Raw genomic sequence first — 22411 nt, forward strand, 5'->3', positions numbered from 1 at the left:
TACAAATCAGTCCCCCAGCCCTCCCTCTTTCCCTCCTCCTGCCAAAATGCCATACCTGGCCCTTGCCCTGGCCAGCCATCATACCCCTTATGAATCAAAGACACTGGAGCAGAAGTAGAGAGAGACAAGGACTTATGAGCACTTGGCTCTGCCTACCCATTTTCTCCTTTCTCACTCCTGCAGTCTGTACATTTTTCTCTCTCCTCTCCTGCATTTATCTGTCGAGCTGGGTTCTATGATGAATCCAGAAGCGAGGTTTAAAGCACCTGCGGTGCAGAAAGTGCCCAGCTTCCACTCTGTTCACATCTGTTAACATATACATAGCGGGTCAACATGTTCGAAGATACATGTGTGCCTAATCCTTCCTCTGCTTTTCTACTTGCCCACAGACACATTCCTCTTCTCTCTCTGTCTGATAGCTTAGATAAATTGAGCTGCTTTATTGACAAAACTATTTGTTGGAAAACACACTGCAGACACAGCATGCAAAACAACAACAACAACTCATACTGAACTTTTGCATTGTATTATTGGGTTGACATTTGGACATTCTGAAACAACCCCCCTCCCCCCATGTTACCAGTGTAGGATTTAAAATTCCACCTTAAAGCAACAGTTAGACATTTTTGGAGCTTATTTGCTCTCTTGAGAGCAGTTAGATGGGAACATGTACGCCACTCTCACATCTGTCCGCTGAAAATAAAGACACAGCCAGCAGCCAGCTACCATGGCTCAGCATAAACACTGAGAAGACAGTGAAACACTGAGCCTGGCTCTGTATATGCCTACCAGCACCTCTAAAGCAGAATAGTAAACACATTATATTGACTTCCTTTAATCTGTACAAAAACTGTACACTCTGAACACAAAAGTATAAAAACAGCCCAGTTGGCAGAATAAGATGTTGGCATCGAACATCTCTGCAAACCACCGATATGTTATGTCTTTGCATTTCAAACGTATTATATCAATATTTCTGAAGTGATGTAGTTGAGATTACAGGTATATGAGCCGAGTTTCACTAAAATCAAGAGAGGATGGTGGATGACGTGAGACCTAGTAGGGCTGCAGGATTATGGCCAACATGATAATCCTGATTATATTTGATCAATACTGAGATCACATTTATTTATGCTTTTAGGGGCAAAATGTTTTTATTGCAATTTATATTCAGACCTAAATAAACAGAGCACTGCTCTTACGTCTGTTGTGCTAAATTCCTGCTGCTGTGCAAGTCTTTGCATCAAAATAAGGCTGGTTGTTTTTCACAGTGCGTCTTTTCATTTCACCCTAAATTCAATCGACAGAGCTCTGCTTTCACTTCACTTTATGCTACGTTGCTGCTAATTAACAATTTGCATCAAAATGAGGTTTAAAATGAGGTTCCTCTTCATCTGAATTCTATATGTCTTCTTTGGATATGTATCCAAATATATATGAATATCATTTCTTACATAGGTTACTGTACTGTGATGCACTGCAGCATAGTTGTTGTGAATGTCTGAGTTGACGCTGGACAAAGACAGAGATCAACTGCTATGGTATGGTAATGTTAGTGACATTATGCTTCTCGGCCTTCATGCATTCATCATACTGCGGATAGTGGTGTTTTTACAGGTGGTTAACAAGTCATTTGTGTAGTTTGTGGTGCAGACACACATCTCATGCACTCTTTGCATGTGATTTGTTCTTCTGTGTCCAAACAATGGATGATGATGGTTGATGAGGGATGATTTTTGTTTGCCTGTCTGCAGTCACAACTTTCAGTAAAGCTTTTTGCAGACTGCTGCTGCAGGGTGAGCACATAGTGGACAACTCTTCAGAAGTGGAGGCTGTTGTTAGTTCAGGAAGCGCTTGCTTTGATATGCAGCAAAGCTTTTTAAGAGCGAAACAAGCATTTTAAACGTTAATATTGCAGCTAATAATGTTCATTTAATTGTGGGAAGCAAAAATCGTGAGCGTGATTAACATTCGATTACTTGTGCAGCCCTAAGACCGAGGCTAGACAAGCAGCAGACCACTGTTTGAGACCAGTGACATTTCCAGCTGTGTTTGTAGCAGCCACACTGGATATTTGAAGACAAAACATAATCTTTTCCTAACCCTAACCAAATGGTTATGTGCCTAAACTTAACCACACATTAACCCCAGTGCTGTCACAACATAGAATTGAAAAATGAAATGTAAAATTTAAACATATCCGCTACATATGAAGCATAAAATGATGATGCAAACTGATATGAAGATGAGGCTGTAAAAGCTGAAGATGTTTGAGTGAAAAATTAAAGAATCAATCAGGCTTTGAACTGCCAAACACTGCTCCACGCACAGTCGAGCTTAAAACTGTATGTACAGCTGGTGCCCTGGTGTACAGGGCAAATAAACACAGAATGTACAAACTGCCCAGCGCGTAAAGTAACACAGATAAGATAGATTTTGAGATTTAATACATAAAGTACGGACCTATAGAGTACTGTTAGGCCTATTTTGTTACCTTTCGACAGAGCCAGGCTCACTGCTTCCCCATTTCCAGTCTTTATGCAAAGATAATAGCACGCGCTGGGTGTAGCAACTCTAGCTATCATATTTATCTTACAGACATGAGTTGTATTGATCGTCATATTTCTCTCAGGAAGAAAATGAATAAGAATATTTCCCAAAATGTCCCTTTAAGTAGCTCCAAAGTTAGTTAAACAATTTCTCCATTGTTTGCTACAGTCACATACATGATACGTAGGGCTGGCATGATATCAGATTTTTACTACACGGTTATTGTGGCCAAAAGAGTTTACAATAATGATATTATCACAGTATTTATTGAAAATAAAAAAAAACATGCTGGTCGTCGAATTCATCTGTGTCTGTTTATTGCGTGTTTCGGAGGTGGAAAGAGAGTCTGTAACCATGACTGTACAAAATCATACAAAAAGAAATCAAATAACTTTACTCAATTGATAGCGAAAAGGCGACCAGATGGCGTTGGGGGAGGGAGACCTCTTAAAAATGGAAAGAAACAGAAATGGCTTCAGAGGCACTGGATTATTTATACTGCTTTACATATGTGTATTATTAACATGATATCAGCATTTCCTTTTTAAATATTACAGGTGTATTGCGACACCCTAACTGTATGTTATGCATCTGCTTGTTTCATTGCGCCATGCTACTTATATGACGGGAAATAAAAATCCAGACGGCTTCCTTTAATTGGGAGATTTGAAATGTGTTTTCCATCATTTCATAAGGAGTCTCAGTACCCTATGACATATTTGGCATCTTTGAAAATCTTTGGGTCTGACTGGAATTCAAAATTAAGTCTTGAGCAATGCTCGTCCCAACAACATGGACTTGTAATGATGGACCTGCCAATGTAGTGCTTAAGTATTAGATTGTAGATCTGTTTGCACTGTGCATGAGGAGCTAATACAGATGAACGTCAGATCTGTAGTTAGAAAAGTCTGTTTCAAATATTCCCTTTTTTTCAAAGAGTGAAATAAACTCTTCCCCTTAAGTGCACCACTGTGAGAACCAGCACATACATTACCAGCCTGACACAAATATTGATAATATTGTAACCCAGTGCTAAAGTTATGATCTCTTTGTTTCTCTGCCACTGCGCCTACAAATAACCCGTCTAATAAACAGGGACTGGGACGAGTAGAGAAGCGATGCATCCCAGACTCTGGTCTGCTTCACTGGACCTGAACACAACCATTTCATCTGTTGAGCCAGCAGGCCAAATCAAGTGGTCTTTATTAAAGTCGCTTTGATGGATTCACCCCTGGCCTCCCCCGCTGTGATCTATCGCCTGTCCAGCCCTTGGAGGTCGTAATAAACTTGTTTAGCAGTGGGGTCACCGCATGCAAGCAGAGCATGGGTGTGTGAGTGTGAATGTGTGTGGGTGCTTTTCTGCTTGCACGGTGTGTGATGTTACGTGGTTCAGGTCTTGTCACAGCCTGTGAGTTGTATATCTATAGCTCCATCCACTTGTGATGATATTTGTTGTTTCATTACAGATTCAAGCATGATTGAATCATTTATTTATCCACACACATTTAAGCTGCGGTCAGGCACAGTGGCAGCGCTGTTATCCCTTTGAGTAGTTTTACTGTCCTGAGCCGCTCCCGCATATTTTCTAATAGAGTAGTAAATCAAAGGCAGTTGAGCGTACATAAGTCCTTCACAGATTCAGTGAAGCCATGCACAGAAAAGCTATTTATTTAAGCTATTTATTTATAAAAAAATGAGTGATCTCCTTTTTCATTCAGAATATATTTCTTTCTTACGCATCTCTGAAAATGATTTGAATAAGTACGACGTGAAAACACAGAGACCTGGCTCACAGCTCATTACGCCTATTGTCTTATATCTGCAGTTATATTAAATTTGCAGCAGTCAGAAGTGAATCGCACTGGGTGCTGCGTTCGGCAAAGATGATGAGCTCTTTAAGTGTTCTTCCTTCTGTGAATGAAACACAGCAATTAGCAGACGTTGTAGACACGGCCAGCTGACATCCATGTGTGTCCAGTTAGCAATGGCTGCTGTCCCCAGCGTACATGGGGACATCCAGGTCATAGTAAGCCGAGGTGAAACCCATCCGCTTTCTAATGGATACCACAGGGACCGGTGTTATTGGATGATTCATCAGATCAATCGTCGACAGTTCCCATCTGACTTCCTGAGTCCAGCATGCGAGGCTTGTTGGGGTTTATGTAGCTTGCATGGTAACAAGCACCTGGCACTGCTGATCATAGGCACCGAAGACTGTATATGGTTTTATTGTTTTAACAAAGTAAAAACTGAATTTACTACTTTGTTCCCAGATGTTATTACAAATGTTTCATTTTTGAAAGTAAATCACACCAGTGAAAGTGTATGATGTACTTTTATGAGCGAAATCTCTCACAAATAAAGTTTTACGAGAGGTGTGCCTGGAAAGAATGGGGAATATTTCATTCTGAAAAGCCCTTTGGAAGATACAGCAAAGGGCAAAGCCTGTTATTGTTGCTGTTCTTTATGGTGTTGTTTTATAACAGTGGTAAACCATTGAAGTCACTGTAGGTTATTGTATGTTATATTGTGTATGGACTCAACTACAGTTATAAACAAGTACTGATATTTTACAGCCTGGTGATGCTACTGGAAAAGTTACAATCAGGCCATTGCAAAGGAGAAATATAACTTAATACCAGACATTACACAAATCACAACAACCAAAGTCAATAAAGCACTTAGTGTGAAATTAAGACTTTATAGTGGGGTATATATTTTTAAAGGGAGAGTTCAACCCAAAATCAATGATAGATATATTTCCTCTTATCTGTAGTGCTACTTATCAGTCCAGACTTTTTTGGTGTGAGTTGCAGAGTGTTGGAGATATCAGCCATAGAGCTGGCTGCCTTCTCTCCAGTATAATAGTACTAGATGTCACTCAGCTTGTGGTGCTCAAAGCGCCAAGTAAATAATTAAGAAAAACTCATCAGCAATGTCTCTGTCCAGAAATCGTGACCCGATTGCTCAAGATAATCGACAGGCCTTGTTGTGAGCAGTTTCATGTTGGAACTATTTTCTTTCTAAAGAACTGTATCACCACCTTGAATGCCGACCAAAGTTAAAATATTTTAACTTTTACTGTTCACCGGCCACAGAATACTCAACCGGGTGTGACGTAGTTTCAAAACAGAAAAGAAAACATGGTGGAACTCGACAACGAAAAGCTAGTGCTTTTGGTGCAGCAGCACCCAGAATTATATGACCAAACTTTAAAAGCCTACCATGATGCTTCCAAGAAGGCGTACATATGGGACGCGATTAGCGCAGAGCTGGGTGGAATACCAGGTACGTAATATGAAACTTAACGTTGTGAATTGCTTTATTAGCTTAGCGAGCTATCTGGCTAACATTAGCTCTCTGTAGCCCCAAAACATCGCAATAGCAACAATCATGTGTCACGAGTCATGTGTCTCATTTTGCCGTCGTGCTGTTCCGTCAGACCGCTTATTTATTTCTCCCGTTCCATCCAGCAGATGTCTCCCGTCCGCCGTCTGCCTGATTCCATGTGAATGCAGCATTAGACATGTCCAGGAATTATGCTCTGTAAACAGTGATACCTGTATTATGTTGAGGAATCTCTGTAGTGTGTATGTAAAGTTCATGTATGCAGTTGATAGAGATGAATCTGTCTTTTTATGGAGAGAACGAGATTGTGTAGAATCAATGTTGATGACACCCTGGTTTTTCTTTATTTTATAGTTTTCATTTATTCACTTCCTCATTTTGCTTTTTCTTATTTGTTTTGATGTATTTATTTCAACATGCTTGAGTAGTTGTGTTTCTTTTGATGCACTTGTATCGAAGATTTGTTCCGATGTTTTATTGTTAATATTTGTATTTTTGATGATAAAGAAAAAAAACAACAAGCATATGTCTACTGCTAGCTCACCTAGCACCACTGAGCTAGCTAATGTTACAGCCCAGCTGAGGAGGACACAATAATGTTTACATCTTGCATTCTCACAGGCACGAGCCTCTTGTCCAGCAGTAGATGCACTCTTCCTTCTGGGCAGTGATACGACTGGTGGGTATAGTTCTGTAGAAGAAATAGTTCCTAAATGAAACTTTGCACAACAAGGTCTTTGTATTATCCTTAATAAGTAGGTCATGATGTCTGGAATGGGCGGCACGGTGGTGTGGTGGTTAGCACCATCGCCTCACTTTAAGAGGGTTGCTGGTTCAATCCCGAGTGTGGAGTTTGCATGTTCTCCCCGTGTCAGCGTTAGGGATGGGCATCACAAGCAAAAACACTATTCAAAAATTATGGCAACTATTCGACAATTTTTCGAATAATCGCCCCCCCCCGGAGCCACGCACACAGAGGTCCATTCATCATTAAATGTCCGAACATACTCGGGCGGAACGGACTCCACGGAGGTCCGCGCGGACTCAAAGTGGACGTCCGCAAGCCCTGTGCGCGCAAAGCTCAGATTTTACGACAGCATGGACTCTGCTCCATGCACCAGTGACTGCTCGGCATGTATTTTTCACATCGCGGGGATTTTTCATGGACATTTTTACAGGAAACTACAACGCAGAAGTGCGCTCGACTATGAAAGCCCGAATGACTGCGGACATTCCTCGCGGAGTAGTAGTCTCTGCATGTTTCTCCTGTTTGTAGAAGAGCATCAAACTAGCTGGTGGCCCATCTCACACTGCTGTAGCAATCCTATACTGCCCTCGTGCAGTTAGGAGCTGAATTGCATGTCAAATAGAGGGGGGAAATAAGACGGCGAATAGTAATAGTTGCATTAAAAAATAGATTTTTCAAAAATAAAACGACTATTCGAAATTCGAAAATCGTGACCCATCCCTAGTCAGCGTGGGTTTTCTCCAGGTACTCCAGCTTCCTCCCACAGTCCAAAGACATGCAGGTTAATTGGTGACTCTAAATGGTCTGTAGGTGTTAGTGTGAGTGTGAATGGTTGTCTGTCTCTATGTGTCAGCCCTGTGATAGTCTGGCGACCTGTCCAGGTTGTACCCTGCCTCTCACCCAATGTCAGCTGGGATAGGCTCCAGCCCCCGTGCGACCCTCAAGAGGATAAGCGGTTAGAAAATGGATGGATGGATGATTTCTGGAATGAGACATTGTTGATGAGTTTCTCAAATGTATTTTTTTGGTGCTTTGAACACCACAAGCTGAGTGCCATCTAGTTTGATTATATTTGAGAGAATGCAGACATCTCTACAGCTGATATCCCAACACTCAGCTACTCACACCAAAACAATCTATATTGATAAACAGCACTACAGGTAAGAGGAAAAATATGTATTTTGGATTTTGGGGTGAACTGTCCCTTTAATCACTTGACGTTCTGTAAAATATATACAAAGCGGTGTCTCAGTTATTGCAGTTTAGTCATATTTATTTACAGCAAACAAACAGACGCATTCTCAGACTTTGATATGAAAATAGATATTGCTATAAAGTGTCTCTAAGAGTTTATCCATTAATCAGTTGAATTTTATTTGAAGTTGAGTTACTGATCATATGTTAAAATATGATGTGATCAGTTGTGTTTTGTAATTTGTAGAAAAGCTCATACCTTCTTCCTGTCCAAGTTGTCCATATTAAAATATCTGGGCAACTTTGTGAATGATATTGTTGATTGAATTTCTCACTCAGGAATTCACTCAAACCACAGTCATTTGCTCAAAGTCGGCGCGTGTCCTCAGGTAGTTGCCAAAGCCGTGCTTCAAAATGTCCAGAAGCTTGAAGTATCAACAGTCAGATTCGAATTTCCTCCCAATATATACATTTTCCTGGATATTGTTCATTATATTGATTGGAGGCCAAGCCATGCCGTCAGAAGTTTGCTGGGCGCACCATCATGGTTGTCATGGTCGCCATCAGGTTAGGACCCTTCCAATAGTACCACTTAATACCGTTGTAGCGAATCACACTGGATGAGCTGGGGTAATATATGCCATTCAGGTTGGATGGACCGCAAGCCTCAAACCACCAACCTAGAGAGGGAATGTGCCAGAGAGTTCAAGGGAAAAAGTCAGAATTAATCAAATTCAAACTCATGAAATGTAACACCCAAATGTACAGCTGTAAGTCAGCAGTAACTTTATATTGGCGCAGAGGGAAAATGAAATGCACTTCGGGACATTTACAAGGGGTGGATAGAAATATTTAACAAGATGTGTTGTAAGGAGAGACAGATTGAGTCAGGGGTTGATGAGTAGCAGGAGTCGGGTACCTCCAGATGCGAGCTGAGCGCACTTGCAGGTGCAGCGGTCGTTGTCTCTGTCCTTGGTGCTGAACTGGGTGCCAGTGTGGGTGAGGCTGCTTGTCCGTCCAGCTGTGCCACTGAAGCCCTCGACGTGAAGGCTGGATTTTTGGGAGAGCAGTCAAAGAGCAAAGATCTTCAGTGAAAAGCTCAGCCACAGGCACTTTTATTTATTATTGAAAGCTGTGTTGGGCAACATTGTTTGTTGGCAGCTCCACATGGCAGGCAGTGGTTACTGCCCGAAAACTGTTTGAACTTCTTGTTTTACTGAAATCCACTGATGTTATGTTGGTGAAGTGATCACAGCACAATCATGTTTACCAAACCATCTGGTGTGTGATGCCTTGATACAACAGGATAGCAAAGGGATGAGAAAGGCAAAATATCTAACTTGGTGCGTCCAACTTTTATTTGTTGGAGCTGCTGTTTAGGAGACAGTTTGAAGTAGGCTTGGGCAGCATTGATTTTTCCCATACCTCCATACCTTCCTGACATTTCACTGGGGTGTACAGTATATGGCAGTATTTGTGTGAAAAGAAAACTGTAAAAGCTGAGCTACTGGAGTAATTGCAGCACGTACGTCATTGTTTATCTTAAAATGCTGTGTTTCTAATATGCAGTAAGGCAAGTCTTGCTGGGTTTAAATACTTATGGCCCATTGAATAATGACCACATAGGAAAAAAAAGCTCCCTTCTTGCTGGATGACCCAGTGACACTTGTTGCCGCAGCGGCTACTGACACATCAGTGGGATTAACAGAGATGATGTGTTGAATAAAATCATGTGGCTAATAAACTGTTGTCATAGTTTGAAGAAGATAAAGTTATAGTTGGCAATGCTGCGGCTGTGGCCCAGAGGTAGAGCAGGTCGTCCACCAATCGGATGATCGATGGTTCAATCCCCGGCTCCCCCATCTACATGTCGAAGTATCCTTGAGCAAGATACTGAACCCTGAATTGCTCTCGATGGCTGTTCCACCGGTGTGTGAGTGTGTTAAAAGCAGGTGGCACCTTGTATGGTAGCCTCGGCCACCAGTTTATGAATGTGGGTGAATGGGACTCTAATGGTGTGTCTCAAATCACCTACTTCCGTTAGTACACTTCCATGTAGTATACTATGTGCACTATGTACTCATTGGTGTAGTGCGCAAATTTCGACAGGGTAGTGTTGTCTCAAACCAAACACTGCTGTTGTGCGTGTGCTGTTGTTACCGGAAATGACGACCGCAGCTGTTAGCTAGTTAGCAAACTAGCATTAGCATTCGCATTCTCATTCGCGGTACCAAATCATTACAGACTGCTAAACTAACCCAATAAACATACTGCTGGCTTATACCCGACAACAGTATAGTGGTGCTTAGTGCAAAAAACACATGTATTTGTACAATGCAGCGACGTTCACGGTCACACAGTCCTCGGCCACCATTTCCAGTTTGAAATGTGGTCCCTCCCCTTCCGCTACGTAGCCAAGATGGCGACCATTGAGGGCGAGAAGTGTCCATAGTTCCACACTCAACTTCTTGACTGTTTTGAGTGCACCATCCGGGTACTCATAGTGCACTGCATTTTTCCATACTTCTCAGTGTGAACGCACTTAAGCACTTAAAATATTAAGTGTAAGTCCAGAAGTACGCGATTTGAGACACGGCATAAGTGTAAAAAGTGCTTTGAGTTGTTGGATGAATAGAAAGGCGCTAAAGTGCAGGTCCACTAATACTCTCAAACAGAGGCTGAGGCATTTTTTGTTTTAACTAGTCCGGTAACGTTATCCCCACCACTGGCATTTGGCATCTTTCTCAGCTCAGCTGCGTGTCAGTAGAGACTGACCTCTGGTGGCAACACATCGCCTCAATACAGCATCTCTATCAGTTTAATTGAAAGAGAGGCATCTGCATTTTGAAGATGATGAAAATCATAAATGGTACGCTGTAATATCTTGATATGGCCCAAACCTGGTCTGTTGTTCACTTTTAATGTGTCGCTCCTATCAGTGCCTCAGGGCATACCTGACATTAGGATTTCATTTTGGTAAATAGACAGCATGTTAAGTGGGACAAGACTCAATGCTCTTCTCTGTCGTTTGGAGTCTGTAGAGTTGTGCCTTACGCAATGTTAAATTCAAAGGACCCTGGATGCATTATTTCACAATCAAAGATAAATGTAAAATAATCAAAGAATATACAGGTAGAACCACCTGTAAACCACAGCGGGAGATCATAGCCTGTTTACAGTGTGTACAAATAGCCTACTTTAATGCAAGGCATCATCTTCCCTCGGTTCCTATCGTTGTCAAGCATCAAAATAAAAACTAACCTAAAGTGCGTCTCATTATTTTTCTGCCATGCTGTGCTTTGTGAAACAACCCAAACAGTCTAAAAGAAATCTCTGCCCAAGTTAAATTGATTCGCTCAATTATTTTCACACAGTGTCCCCAGCAATGGAGTCTGTGTGTGGATGTGTCAGTGTGTGTGTGTCAGTGCTGGTTTGAAGAGCGTGGACGAGGAGGTCAGCCCTGCTGTCTGCCCTCTCCTCTGCCCTGTCATTCTGTCTAGTTAGTACTGGACTCTCCCCTGAGTTATGTGACCCCCCTCCCTCCGTAGCCCGGGGCACGCTGTCTGTGATGACTAAATGAAGAATCCTCCTCTTGAATTTGTAAGTTCACAGGGCAGGGCAACACATCATGAGGGTCAGCAAGAGGGGAGTTTGAAATGACAGCGCAGCGGACGGGAATAATGATAGAATAGCAGAGAGGCTGGAATAATACATGAGGGGATATTTTTGTTCGACGACTTAACTTTTCTCTTCACGATGGACCGGTGACGTGGAGCAAATTAAAAACTATCAAATTAGACAGGATGGTAACCACAGGCTACAGGATATCCTATTGGAAAGAGTGTTCGGTGCCAGTTCTCCTTACTCTGCAAAACTTTTGCATTAGCCATGACTTCCAGACGTATTAGTTCAGCTATTCCACCAATACCGCAAACCACAGGCTAATCCTTTTCAAGGTGACTGTCTTTTCATATTGTTATTGTATCCCTTAATGACAAATATACTGTTACATTAAAAGGAATGCCTACCATTGGTTTAACTCAAAGAATGGCTGTTCTTGGCTACCTCAGAGGGGAAAGCGGTCTGTCATGCTGATGATTAATGTATGAATAATGTTATGAGTTTTAGGTGAAGACCTCCATGTTGCTCTGGGGAGCACACTGGATGCAGCTGAGGAGGTGGAGGATTGCTTTGGCTGACTGGCTGCATAGCACCGCAGCTCCGGCTTGGGAGTTTTAATATAAACCCACAGACAAAGCCAGCGTCTTGAGCATGCTAGTAAAGCTGGTGCATATTGAACTGGTTACACAGAACATGATCTCAGAGGTAGCAAGCTACAGAGGTGATTATATTCATTCAGGTGCCTCACCTCACACGGTGTAGCCTACAGCAAAATTGTGAAACATTCAGTTTCATCGCGCTAATTATGTGGAACAAACTCAGGCAAATGCAATTTGCTGCACTATTAGGGATCTTGGAAAGCACACACCCACATGTGACTATGATTTTTTTCATCTCTCAGAGCATCAATCTCCATAAACTTCCACAAAACAAAAGCAAATTCCTGTGAATATATGTGAAATTTGAGCGCAACTATTTTAGTTTACATTTTATTTTTGTCTGTTTTGAAAGAAGCAAGGCCTCAGCACACCCACACATAATCTTGTTAGTGATTGCAGGGTTACCGCGGAGCTTGGTTTGAGTTGTCAGTTCCTGGCAGGGGCAGGTATTGCCGAGCGTTGCTGTTATACTCCAGTGGAGGTGGCTCCCCTTGGGGATTTTCAGGGGCAGCGGTAGCCGCGGTGATGGGAGAAGAAAAATGGAGGCAGGCGAAAGTGGCTGCGTGCCCTCCACTGAGCTCATCATTTTGAATGACATTCTTAAAAATGGTCCAAGTGGTTCCTTAACTTCAGTGCTCGGGGATAAGGAAGCTTAGAGAACGAGAAAATAGAAAGGAGTATGAGCTGTTGATAACGGTTTCTAATCTGTCGTGATATTAAAAGTCTTGCACCCAGAGGGGAGCCTACAATTGAAAGGGTGTTACTGCGTTGCAATTATGCCTTTCACAATAGAAGGCTCTTAATAAAACACTTGACTGAAATAAAGCACCGTCATTATACCCCTATTCACGTCTGATTTTTGACAAAGCGAAATAATTTAATTGGAGACCTGAGTGTACAAGGAGTGGTTTAGTTTCACATTTTGTCATATCTTGTGCTATCATGTGCTAATTACTAAACACTTTTGGTAATTGGTTGATTTAATAATTAAAGGGGTGAATTTTGATCTGAGCATTACATCATTACAAGCCTGCATGTTCACTTCTGTATTATATATATTGAAAGCTGGTACCTGTAGTTGTTGTCCTCTCCATCTATGTAGAAGCGATCGTAATGCGAGAAAGCTTCGTTCCCCTCTCTGTCTTTTAGCTGGACATGCAGACTGTATTCCTGCGAGCTGGTCAGCCTGTGGATGATATCATTCCCCAGCCAGTGTTCCCCAGACAGCTCTCCAAAGCCCTGGATTAGACACAAAGACAGAGAGAAACAATGGAACAAGAAAATATTCTAACAAAGGGGGTGATTTTACCAGGGATCTGCCAAGTGTTTTTTGGAGTTAATATGAAAATGGACCTCAATTTAAGAAGTCACATTTATCATTTTGATGGCTGAAGACAGTCCACTGAGTTTATGAAGTGAAATACTCCGCTCCCAAAGCAAGAGGCCAGTCAATTGAGACTTTAATTTTCTCTAATATCCTACAAATGCTCTGTCTGTGCTTGCAACACTTACAGTAAAATAAAATTGGCTTTGTGGACGGATCCACTGTTTGTTTGAGCTTGGGAGCTGGACATGAGTTTTCGTCTCATTTTTGGCAAGGGAAAACAACACTGAGTGATCACCAGGGCAGAATAAGCTGGGCAAGAACATAGGAAATATTTTTTTGAGGAGGAAATTACAAAAGGATGCAGGCAGGTGAAACCAAACAAACACAGATGCTGCTATACAGGGCACAGGGGAGCCCTAAAGGGTTTGGTGAGTGTGAAGATGATGAGATATGATAAAGCTTTTGCAATCACCAGATCTCAACCACACCATTCCAATCTCTCTGGGTCCACTAATCACTCATAAAATCAAGAGATGGATCAATCAATGGCATCAGAGGGCGTTTTTCTTTTGTGTGAGTTAGTCAAACTACAAAATGAATTTGCTGTTCTCTGGTGAACATGCACTGACAGGTGTTTATCAGTGAGTGAAATTCCCTTTTGTATTGTTTTTTATATTTTAAAAAAATGAGCAAGGATTGAATGTTTTCTCACAAAGACCAATCTCCAGTCCTTCAGAGCTCGCTTTCAGTATGTGAAATTATATGATATCTTTTAGCTTTAATTGTGCTGTTTGCCTCATGAAGGTCGAGTTACCGAAACGCTGCAACATTAAAATCATTAATCATCAATCATATTTTGCAAGTTAGACTGTGTGCAGGAGTCTTTATTACAAGTTTTATTCTTCTCGTCCCTCTCCTACGCACTTGTTTGAAAATAGAAATGCCAAGTATTCTTTCGTTTTGAGCCTTAATTGTCAGGCATGATTTAAAGGGTCAGTTCACCCCAAAGTCAAAAATACACATTTTTCCTCTTACTTTTAGTGCTAGTTATTAGTCTTGATTGTTTTGGTGTGAGTTGCTGAGTGTTGGAGATCTCAGCTGTAGAGATGTCTGCCTTCTCTTGCATATAATGGAATTACATGGTACTCAGCTTGTTGTGCCGAAAGTGCCAAAACATATATTAGAGAATCTCAACAACATCTCTTTCCAGAAACCAGTTACTCAAGATAATCTTATTGTGAGCAGTTTCATGTAGAAGCTACTTTCTTTCTACCAGCTGCATGCGCCAACCGTATCACTGGAGATGAACGAGATGTGCATCTACTAATGGACAAGGAGCTCGTACTCATGACAGTGCTATATATAACCTAAATGGTGTCCTCCTTGGCTGAGCTGTAACATTAGCTAGCTCAGTGTTGCTAAGTGAGCTAACAGTAGATGCATGCTTGTTCTGTGTAGTGGTACAGTTTGCAGGTGTAGTTTAGTCCAATACATTCGAGAGAAGGCAGACATCTCCAACATTCAGTAACTCACACTAAAACAATCCAGACTGATCAAAAGCACTGCAGGTAATAAGAAAAATTCATATTTTGGATTTCGGGGTGTCTCGCAGTTTGTCATTATAACCACAATTATAAAAGTACTTAGCAGTCATCACAAAACAATGCAATGATTCGAATAAAGAGTCCTTTAAGGGTGCTTTCAGACCTAGAGTTGTCTTGCTTTGGTCTGAATCAGAGACTAATTTTGTCACAAAGTTGTATAATTGCCTAGAGTTGGTTCGTGTTCTCACGGCAGCATTTACAAGAGGACCAGATAAAATACCTTCTGTAAGAAAGCTGCTCTTGATTGGTCAGAATTTCCATGTGGGAAAAATCCAGGAAGTAAAGCAAACATTGAAGAAGAGTACATTTGCAAGATAAATGTGACACTTTCTAATGTCACAATGGAGGGACAACTACGCAGGTTGATTTTAGCGCTGCTCATCGTGGACTATATTGCTGTCATTGTTCATTTTAGTCAAACCATACAGTTTGAAAACGAGGCGCGGCTCCAACTAGAAAACAATGTTTTGATGCATTGGATGTGCTGAATGTGCATATTAAGGCAGTACAGGAGGAGGTGCACATTAATAATCCTCCAGGACTGTAACATGCTCATGTTTAACCCAAACAATGTGTCATGTGACTGCAGTTGGTTCAGATCCAGGTCAGAACACGTTCTCACCACAAACGAACCGCACCAGAGTTCATTTGTAACCGGACAGAGACCACCTCTTCAAGAAGGTCTCGGTCAGATTGTTTTGGTGCACACCTGAGTGTGATTGCTGTGTTCACACCTGCCCAAACGAACCGCACTTAGCAGGCAAACGAACTTGAGTTTGATTGAACTGAACCAAACAGGGCAGGTGTGAAAGCACCCTCAATAACCAGACAATTATGGCTATTGAAGATTCTGGACTTATTTCGACAGCCCTCCACAGCACCATCACCAAAACATCAATTGACGGAATATATTCTGTAGGAATGCTGTCCCTTCTTCCTGTAGAGTTCAGAGCTGAGCACTGAAGCTCATCTGGCAGCTTGCCTTTAATTTATCAACCATTTCTACATTATACAGAGGCGGAATATAAAAAAAACGAGTGTATAAAAGAGAAGTATCAAGGACATAAATCTGCACCAGGAGTCAGTGTTAAATGATGTTAACAGGTTGAAGGCACAGTAGCATTTACATGATTTCACAAAAGAAACCGCAGCATTAAATGAAAACAGAAACAGTGAGCCACATGGGGGTGATGGCTTTGACAGGAACAGTGCGCTGCAGGATTGGATGTCGCCGCTCCAGGGAAATGATAATAACACGCAATGTTCTATTCACAGAGGCGGCTTAAGAGGAGAAATGTTATGTGGCTTCCTCTAATGAATCTCACAGAGGGCTGTTGTGTCAGTTGTTTGACTGAGGCAAGCGAATGTGGATTCACAGTTTGAAAAGGCCAAACAAATTTGAGAATGCGCATGTTATCCGACAGTCAGTAAGCATGTAACCATCAAGGCTGATTGCATTTTCAAGGCAGAGCTGTGAATAATAAAACTTTTGTTCAGTCTATCAGAAGGACATTTTCTTCTTGTTTACCTCTACACTCTAAGTCACTTTGTCTCGCTGTCAGACTCTCGGTTTGTTATTGGTCTTAAGTGAGAGTGAATACACAGTGAGAGCCTTGGAGCATTCATCATTCAACCAGCAAGGCCTGGCTTTAACAGTTGATCAACACTGACCACAGTTTCTGAGAATATAGAGTGTGAGCCGAGGCAGTGAAGTGTTTTAGTACATACGTTATCTGCCATCTACAGGGCCTCTGTGCTCCCACGACCCAACTGGAACCAAATATTTATCATCCACTTGAAAAAATATTGGTCTTGAAAGAGGTTTTTTAAGCCTGTTTTTGGTCTCACTCTTTCTGTTTGCAGTCGCAGTCCTCTCTGCATCCTATTTCCAACCCAAACTGTGGCAATTGATTTGTTGGCGTGGGTGAGAGACAAATTGCTACTCCACTCAATCCCAAACTAGCTTCACTCATTTGTTGTGTGTAATTTAACACAGTCAAAAAAAAAAGAAGCTTGCAAGCATTATGTTTTTCTGTGTTGCGCAAACAGAATATTGATTCTATCGAGAAAACTTTGTGATGAAGTTAAAAGAAAAAGCCCTGTCTAAATGTAAGTCCAAACAAAACAAAAGCCAAAGGTGTCAAAACATGCTTGGTTCAGCCAGAGTGCTGGAGCAGCTTCATAGTCTCTAGTGTACGACTGCATTGTATCCAGTTTGTTTTTCAGACCTAGAATTTGGAAACACTGTTACTTTCATCACTGCACAATCATTTCCCTACACGGGAAAGCTTCTGGGATTAAGGATGGATAGAAACAGTAGTGATCTGCGGGTCATTGAAGTACATTATGTGTGTGTGTTTGTGCATGAGCGTGTGTGGGAGTGTGACAGGGAGAGGGAACGAGAGCAGGTGCAATAACATGGGAGGTGGTAGAGAACACGGGGGCAGCCAAATACAACAAACGCAGGTCACCTGGGATCACAGGCTAGCTGGTATCCCACGCCTCCCTGTGCCAAATCACCCATGGACGGTTATTGGAACCTCCTGTCCAGCCCCACAACACTGATCCATGCTACCTAATACTGGTGCACATTAACCCTACCCTCTGCAGTGCTCACCATTTTGTAGTCCCTCCAGACACGGTGGAAGTTTACGGAGCCATTTCTCCGATGCTGCAGCACCGTCCACCCTCCACCGCTAGTCTTCATGTCACAGAACACCTGTGGAAATGACAGCAAGGTAGAAGACGCTTTTATTACTTAGGGCAGGGTAGCAAAACTGATCAAGTCAGGAAAGATTTTTTAAGTAATCCCTCTCAATCACCACTCATGACTAGAGATGTACCGATACCACTTTTTCCTTTCTGATACTGATTCCGATCCCTGAACCTCAGGTATCTGCTGATACCAAGTACCAATCCGATACCAGCGCGTAAAAAAAAATGGATGGGATATGAATTGTTGTGTGTCTCAAAACTTTTTTTTGATTATTATTATCGAGTGTTGACACAGATCAAGACATTTTAAAGGCTACAGTAGAATGCTTTTTAAACTCTGCTCCGTTTCCGTTTCGTTTGCCTGTAGTGTGCGTATGCATAATGATGTGAGGCATTACGTGGTATTGGATTGGTCAGAGGCTGGACTCGCCGATACCCAATACTGTATTTTAGGCAGTATCGGAGGCATTTCCGATACTGCTATCGGTATCGGCAAAGACGGTGGATAAACCAAGACGGTCCACTGCGAGTCAGTTTCCTGTATCAGTGTCACGTGGGGTTCACGACCACCACGCCCCTTTAGGAGACTAACAGCAGGTCCTGAGTCCATTGACTTCAGTGGGAGAAATGAACGTGATTACAGATTATGGCCGATTCTTTCACCCCATAGTCACAGAAACAGATATTGGACCCATTTATCACAAGCCACATATTTTCAGAACATTCTGACACCAAAATGGCAAATTTCAGACGGACAAATCAGGAGAAAATTTACTTTGTTCAAGACCTGTCTCTGTCTCAACAACACACTCTCGCGAGATCTGGCAACAGATATCTCCTCTCTGGTGCTGAAATCAGTGCAGTTTCACCAAAGATACTGGATTACTAAAAATATCTTTTTCCAGCGGATGTCTTAGTTACAACATGATTGAGCTAACTGGAGTAGTTTCATGTCGTATCCGACAACGAGAGGCTTTTAACAGATGACGTCCTGATGTTAGCTTTGCTGCTGCTGTTAGCTGTCCCTGTCAGCTGCAGCCACTGATGCTTTCTAGACATCGTGATTTCCCAAAACTGAATAAATACCACACATAGCAACACAAAACTGCTTTGCTAGCTCAATCATATTGTAACTAAGATATCTGCTGGAAAAAATATTTTTTTCACGGACCATTTATCGAGTTACTGAGTTATTACAGACACCGCTAATGGCTAACGGTTAGCCAAGCTAATCTACGATAACCAAGCGAGGTTGGGGATAGTCGTCTTTGATTGGCGGTTCTCCATCGTCTTTGATTGGGCTACGGGGGACAACGCCTGCTTAGGAGACTGGAAATGTATACCATTTCATACAATGGGGGTATATTGTAGGTGGGCCATCTTGTTATAATACAGTATCTTTGGTATCGGTACAACTCTACTCCTGACCCACTAGAAGTGTGTGGCTGTGTATTTTTCTGCAGAGACTCTGCCCTCTGCCTGTATTTTATTTTCTGTGTTGAGGAAATTTATGGCCGTGTACCCCCGCAGTGCTCAAGTGAAGTCAGGGCTTTATAAAAATGTCGCACCCAGCTGCCTGACCATATAAGCAGCAGGTATCCAGGAGACTCAGCGCTGAAAAAATGCAGATATACAAAACAAGAGTGAATCTGGGGTTTGATTTTACTCTCACTTTCACTGGCAAGCATGTGTATAGTCAGTAACCAACCATCCTGCTGCATGGTGCACCTTTGAAGTGGCAATAACTGATCGTTTCAGAGGCGGACGCACAAGCGGTAAACAGAACATCGACATAATTATCACCTTATAGCAGCCACATTTTCCACAATAATTTCCCTCATTCAGCAGATGCAAAGCATTCATTTGGAGCTGTGTGTCAAGCCACCTGGCAATTCCAATAAAAAAAGAAAATGCCCCACTGTGTTAACCAACTAGTCACTAACAGTTGTTTGGTGCTTGGCCAACAGTGTGGAGTGGGTACATCAGAGCTTATTAGCTGAAAACAACTGCTTGTTGAGGAAAGAAAGCAAAATATTCTGTCGACCTGAGGGGAACTGCAGAGTTCTCTTCATCGCTGCAAACGACCCCTTTCACATTGCATATAACCATCTGATTGCTACTAGAAAGTGATTTATTTGTGCAGCTGTGATTGATATAGATGCAGTTATTTCGTTTAAAACTGATACGCGTGTGCTGTTTGGCCATAAAAACAACAAGCAAAGGTTAATACATCAATATTCCCTAAATCAAGGTATAAGGAACATAACAGTGTTCTAGTATTAGCACCATATTGGCCCCAATATTGAACATTTCTTTAAACAATACCCAGCCTTTTTCTGTTTTCCACTTGACAGCTACTCAAGTATATCTGCCAGTAAACTGGGATTAGTTTCAAGATGTCACATTTTACAGCATCTGAGCGGTAAACAAGAGAAAGCGGAGAGAAAAGTGGCAAGACATAACAAAGAAATAAAACACGTAGTCTTTTTGTTATTTGAAGGATGCCTTGGAAGCATCAGGAGTAAGGGGGGAGGCGAGGAACCCAACATTTCAGGGTGTCATGCAATGATACGACCCAGGTGGGGAGGAAAAACTAACATATCAGCATGTTCTCTTATTCCCCTGAGTCGGGGCTGAGGAGGAGGCATCTGCGTTTTTGGTTACACACACTGTTTTCTTTCGTACTTGGCTGCACATTTTGCCATATGTAGATATGTTCGGGAGAACAAATGAACTGCACTCATTCATCTACTGGCAGAACCTGATATTTAAACTCGGCGAGGGACTTGTTTTACATATTCAAGGTGTTTGACTGGACATATCCTAGCCTCTCTTAGGTATTGTGATGAAATGTCTGTGAATTTCTCCCATGGGTGGTAAGATTAGATCCCTCTTAATTGAACAAGTGTATTCATTGTGCATACCTCAAGGCTACAGGGTGGGACTGTTTTCTTAGGCACTGTAGTATGTTTCAGTCTCTGTGCTACATGTTGTCGTCTCAAATTAGATATATTGTCAGTGGCTTTGACTCGATAACCTCTACAACCTGCAATGAGGTTTATTACTGACGAAACAAAATCGATTTGCTTGGCAGGTTACTTGAATCTTGTCCACCATATGAACCACCCTGACCTGTCTCAAGAGTCAGACAGTATGGATGCTGGTATGTGGGCAGCGTCCCAAGGGGTCTCTGTATTCCGACAACTCAACGGGCTATTTTCTGCCAGAAATGAAATGAGAGTTTCCAGCACTTTCCCAGAATAGGAAAGCTAAATCACGGTCAAAAGGCACTCAGGTCTTTTACCTCTGAAAACAGAGCAGACTGGCAATACGCTGTGATTATCCTCCGGCATATTAGGCCAATGATCTGGCCTTAAACGCATCGCACTGAATACAAAAACAGGGTCTTTAAATAGATGAATTGAAGTCATTTCCCAAATGTGGTCGTTATTGTGATTTAGACCAGATCCGTATTTAAAACTCTAAATTTACTTATTATTAGCCAGCGAGGAGTCAGTTAGGGCCACATCCATTACAATAACATGCAAATATCCAGACAACTTGAGTAATGTTTTGATTTAAAAAAAAGATAATGCCGTGGTCATTATTTGTAAAGGGCTCTCGGGGACAAAATTGTTACCTCACAATATGTGTTTAGTGAGAGGCCCTAATGTGTTTAATGTTATGAGCCCTGTGCATCTGTAGCTTGTAATGAGTTATGAAAAATTACAAAGAAGCCGATCCAAACTATGAATTATTTGGTTATTAAATCCAATCATTATTCACAACCCTGGTGATTAAAAGTCTCATAGATGTCTCATATAGCCTGATTTGCATTCCACACATATGTGTATGCTTTTTGTCTCGTGTCCAAGTGAGGAAGCCCGCGCTCCGCTTTGAAAATAGGGCAATTTGTATCTGCCCCACTTTCATGCAGCCACCCAGATTGCCAGCCACATTGGAATTAGATGGCATAGATTGAAAGCAGCAATGATTTGGGGAGTACTAACTCGCATCAGTGGAAATGTACATTGGCCCCAGTTGGCAGGAAACACATGGCACCAGTGCCCAACACCTGGATGCCTTGCCCACAGGAAATGAAGAGGAAGAACAGGGGAAAACAGAGGCGGTAGGAGACGGTGCCAACCAGCAAACTAGACTGAAAGTAATGAATAACAGAAAAGTGTTTCACTGTGGTGAGCTCTTAGAGCAAAGATCTTCGCCACAGCTAGCTGAGATTTGAAGAAAGGATCGCCTGCTGGTGGATGCCATGGTTGAGTTAGCAAGGGATAGCTACTTCAGGTCAGCGGAGGTACCTCCTAAGTGTTTCTGACTTTACATTCAGCAGCGCACACTCACTCACCATGAAGCCTGCGGGGCATCATGCTCCTGTTGCTTATTATTTTAGCTCTCTGTAACCCAGTATGGCATTTCCATCAACTGCTGCACCAGAAGTGCCTGCGAATTACCATGACATCAGACTAGTTTGTCCACCCAGTGTTTACTCCTGTCCAAAAAGTAATAATACATTCTTTGCATGTAGTTATGTAGACTGTGAGCTTGATATTATGCCATTACTCTGACTAGGCATAAAAAATGATGCCAGTGCTGGATACTGAAAGACAAATGGATAACATGTCTCACA

General features: G+C 42.0%; 1 protein-coding gene across 2 annotated transcripts in view; it reads right to left on the minus strand.

The window, feature by feature from the left end:
- Positions 1 to 7901: 7901 nt before the first annotated feature.
- Positions 7902 to 22411, minus strand: part of angpt2b (angiopoietin 2b) — a 28551-nt gene continuing 14041 nt past the window's right edge. For both annotated transcript variants that reach the window (XM_033636729.2, XM_033636727.2), the window contains 4 exons: positions 17669 to 17770; positions 13193 to 13359; positions 8760 to 8890; positions 7902 to 8520 (listed from right to left, as the gene is read on the minus strand). In XM_033636729.2, the coding sequence (XP_033492620.1) occupies positions 8360 to 8520; positions 8760 to 8890; positions 13193 to 13359; positions 17669 to 17770 (561 nt within the window). In that variant the 3' untranslated portion in view covers positions 7902 to 8359. The remainder of the gene's footprint in view (positions 8521 to 8759; positions 8891 to 13192; positions 13360 to 17668; positions 17771 to 22411) is intronic.

Source organism: Epinephelus lanceolatus, chromosome 16 (genome assembly GCF_041903045.1).
Source record: "Epinephelus lanceolatus isolate andai-2023 chromosome 16, ASM4190304v1, whole genome shotgun sequence".
Classification (NCBI taxonomy): Eukaryota; Metazoa; Chordata; class Actinopteri; order Perciformes; family Serranidae; genus Epinephelus; species Epinephelus lanceolatus.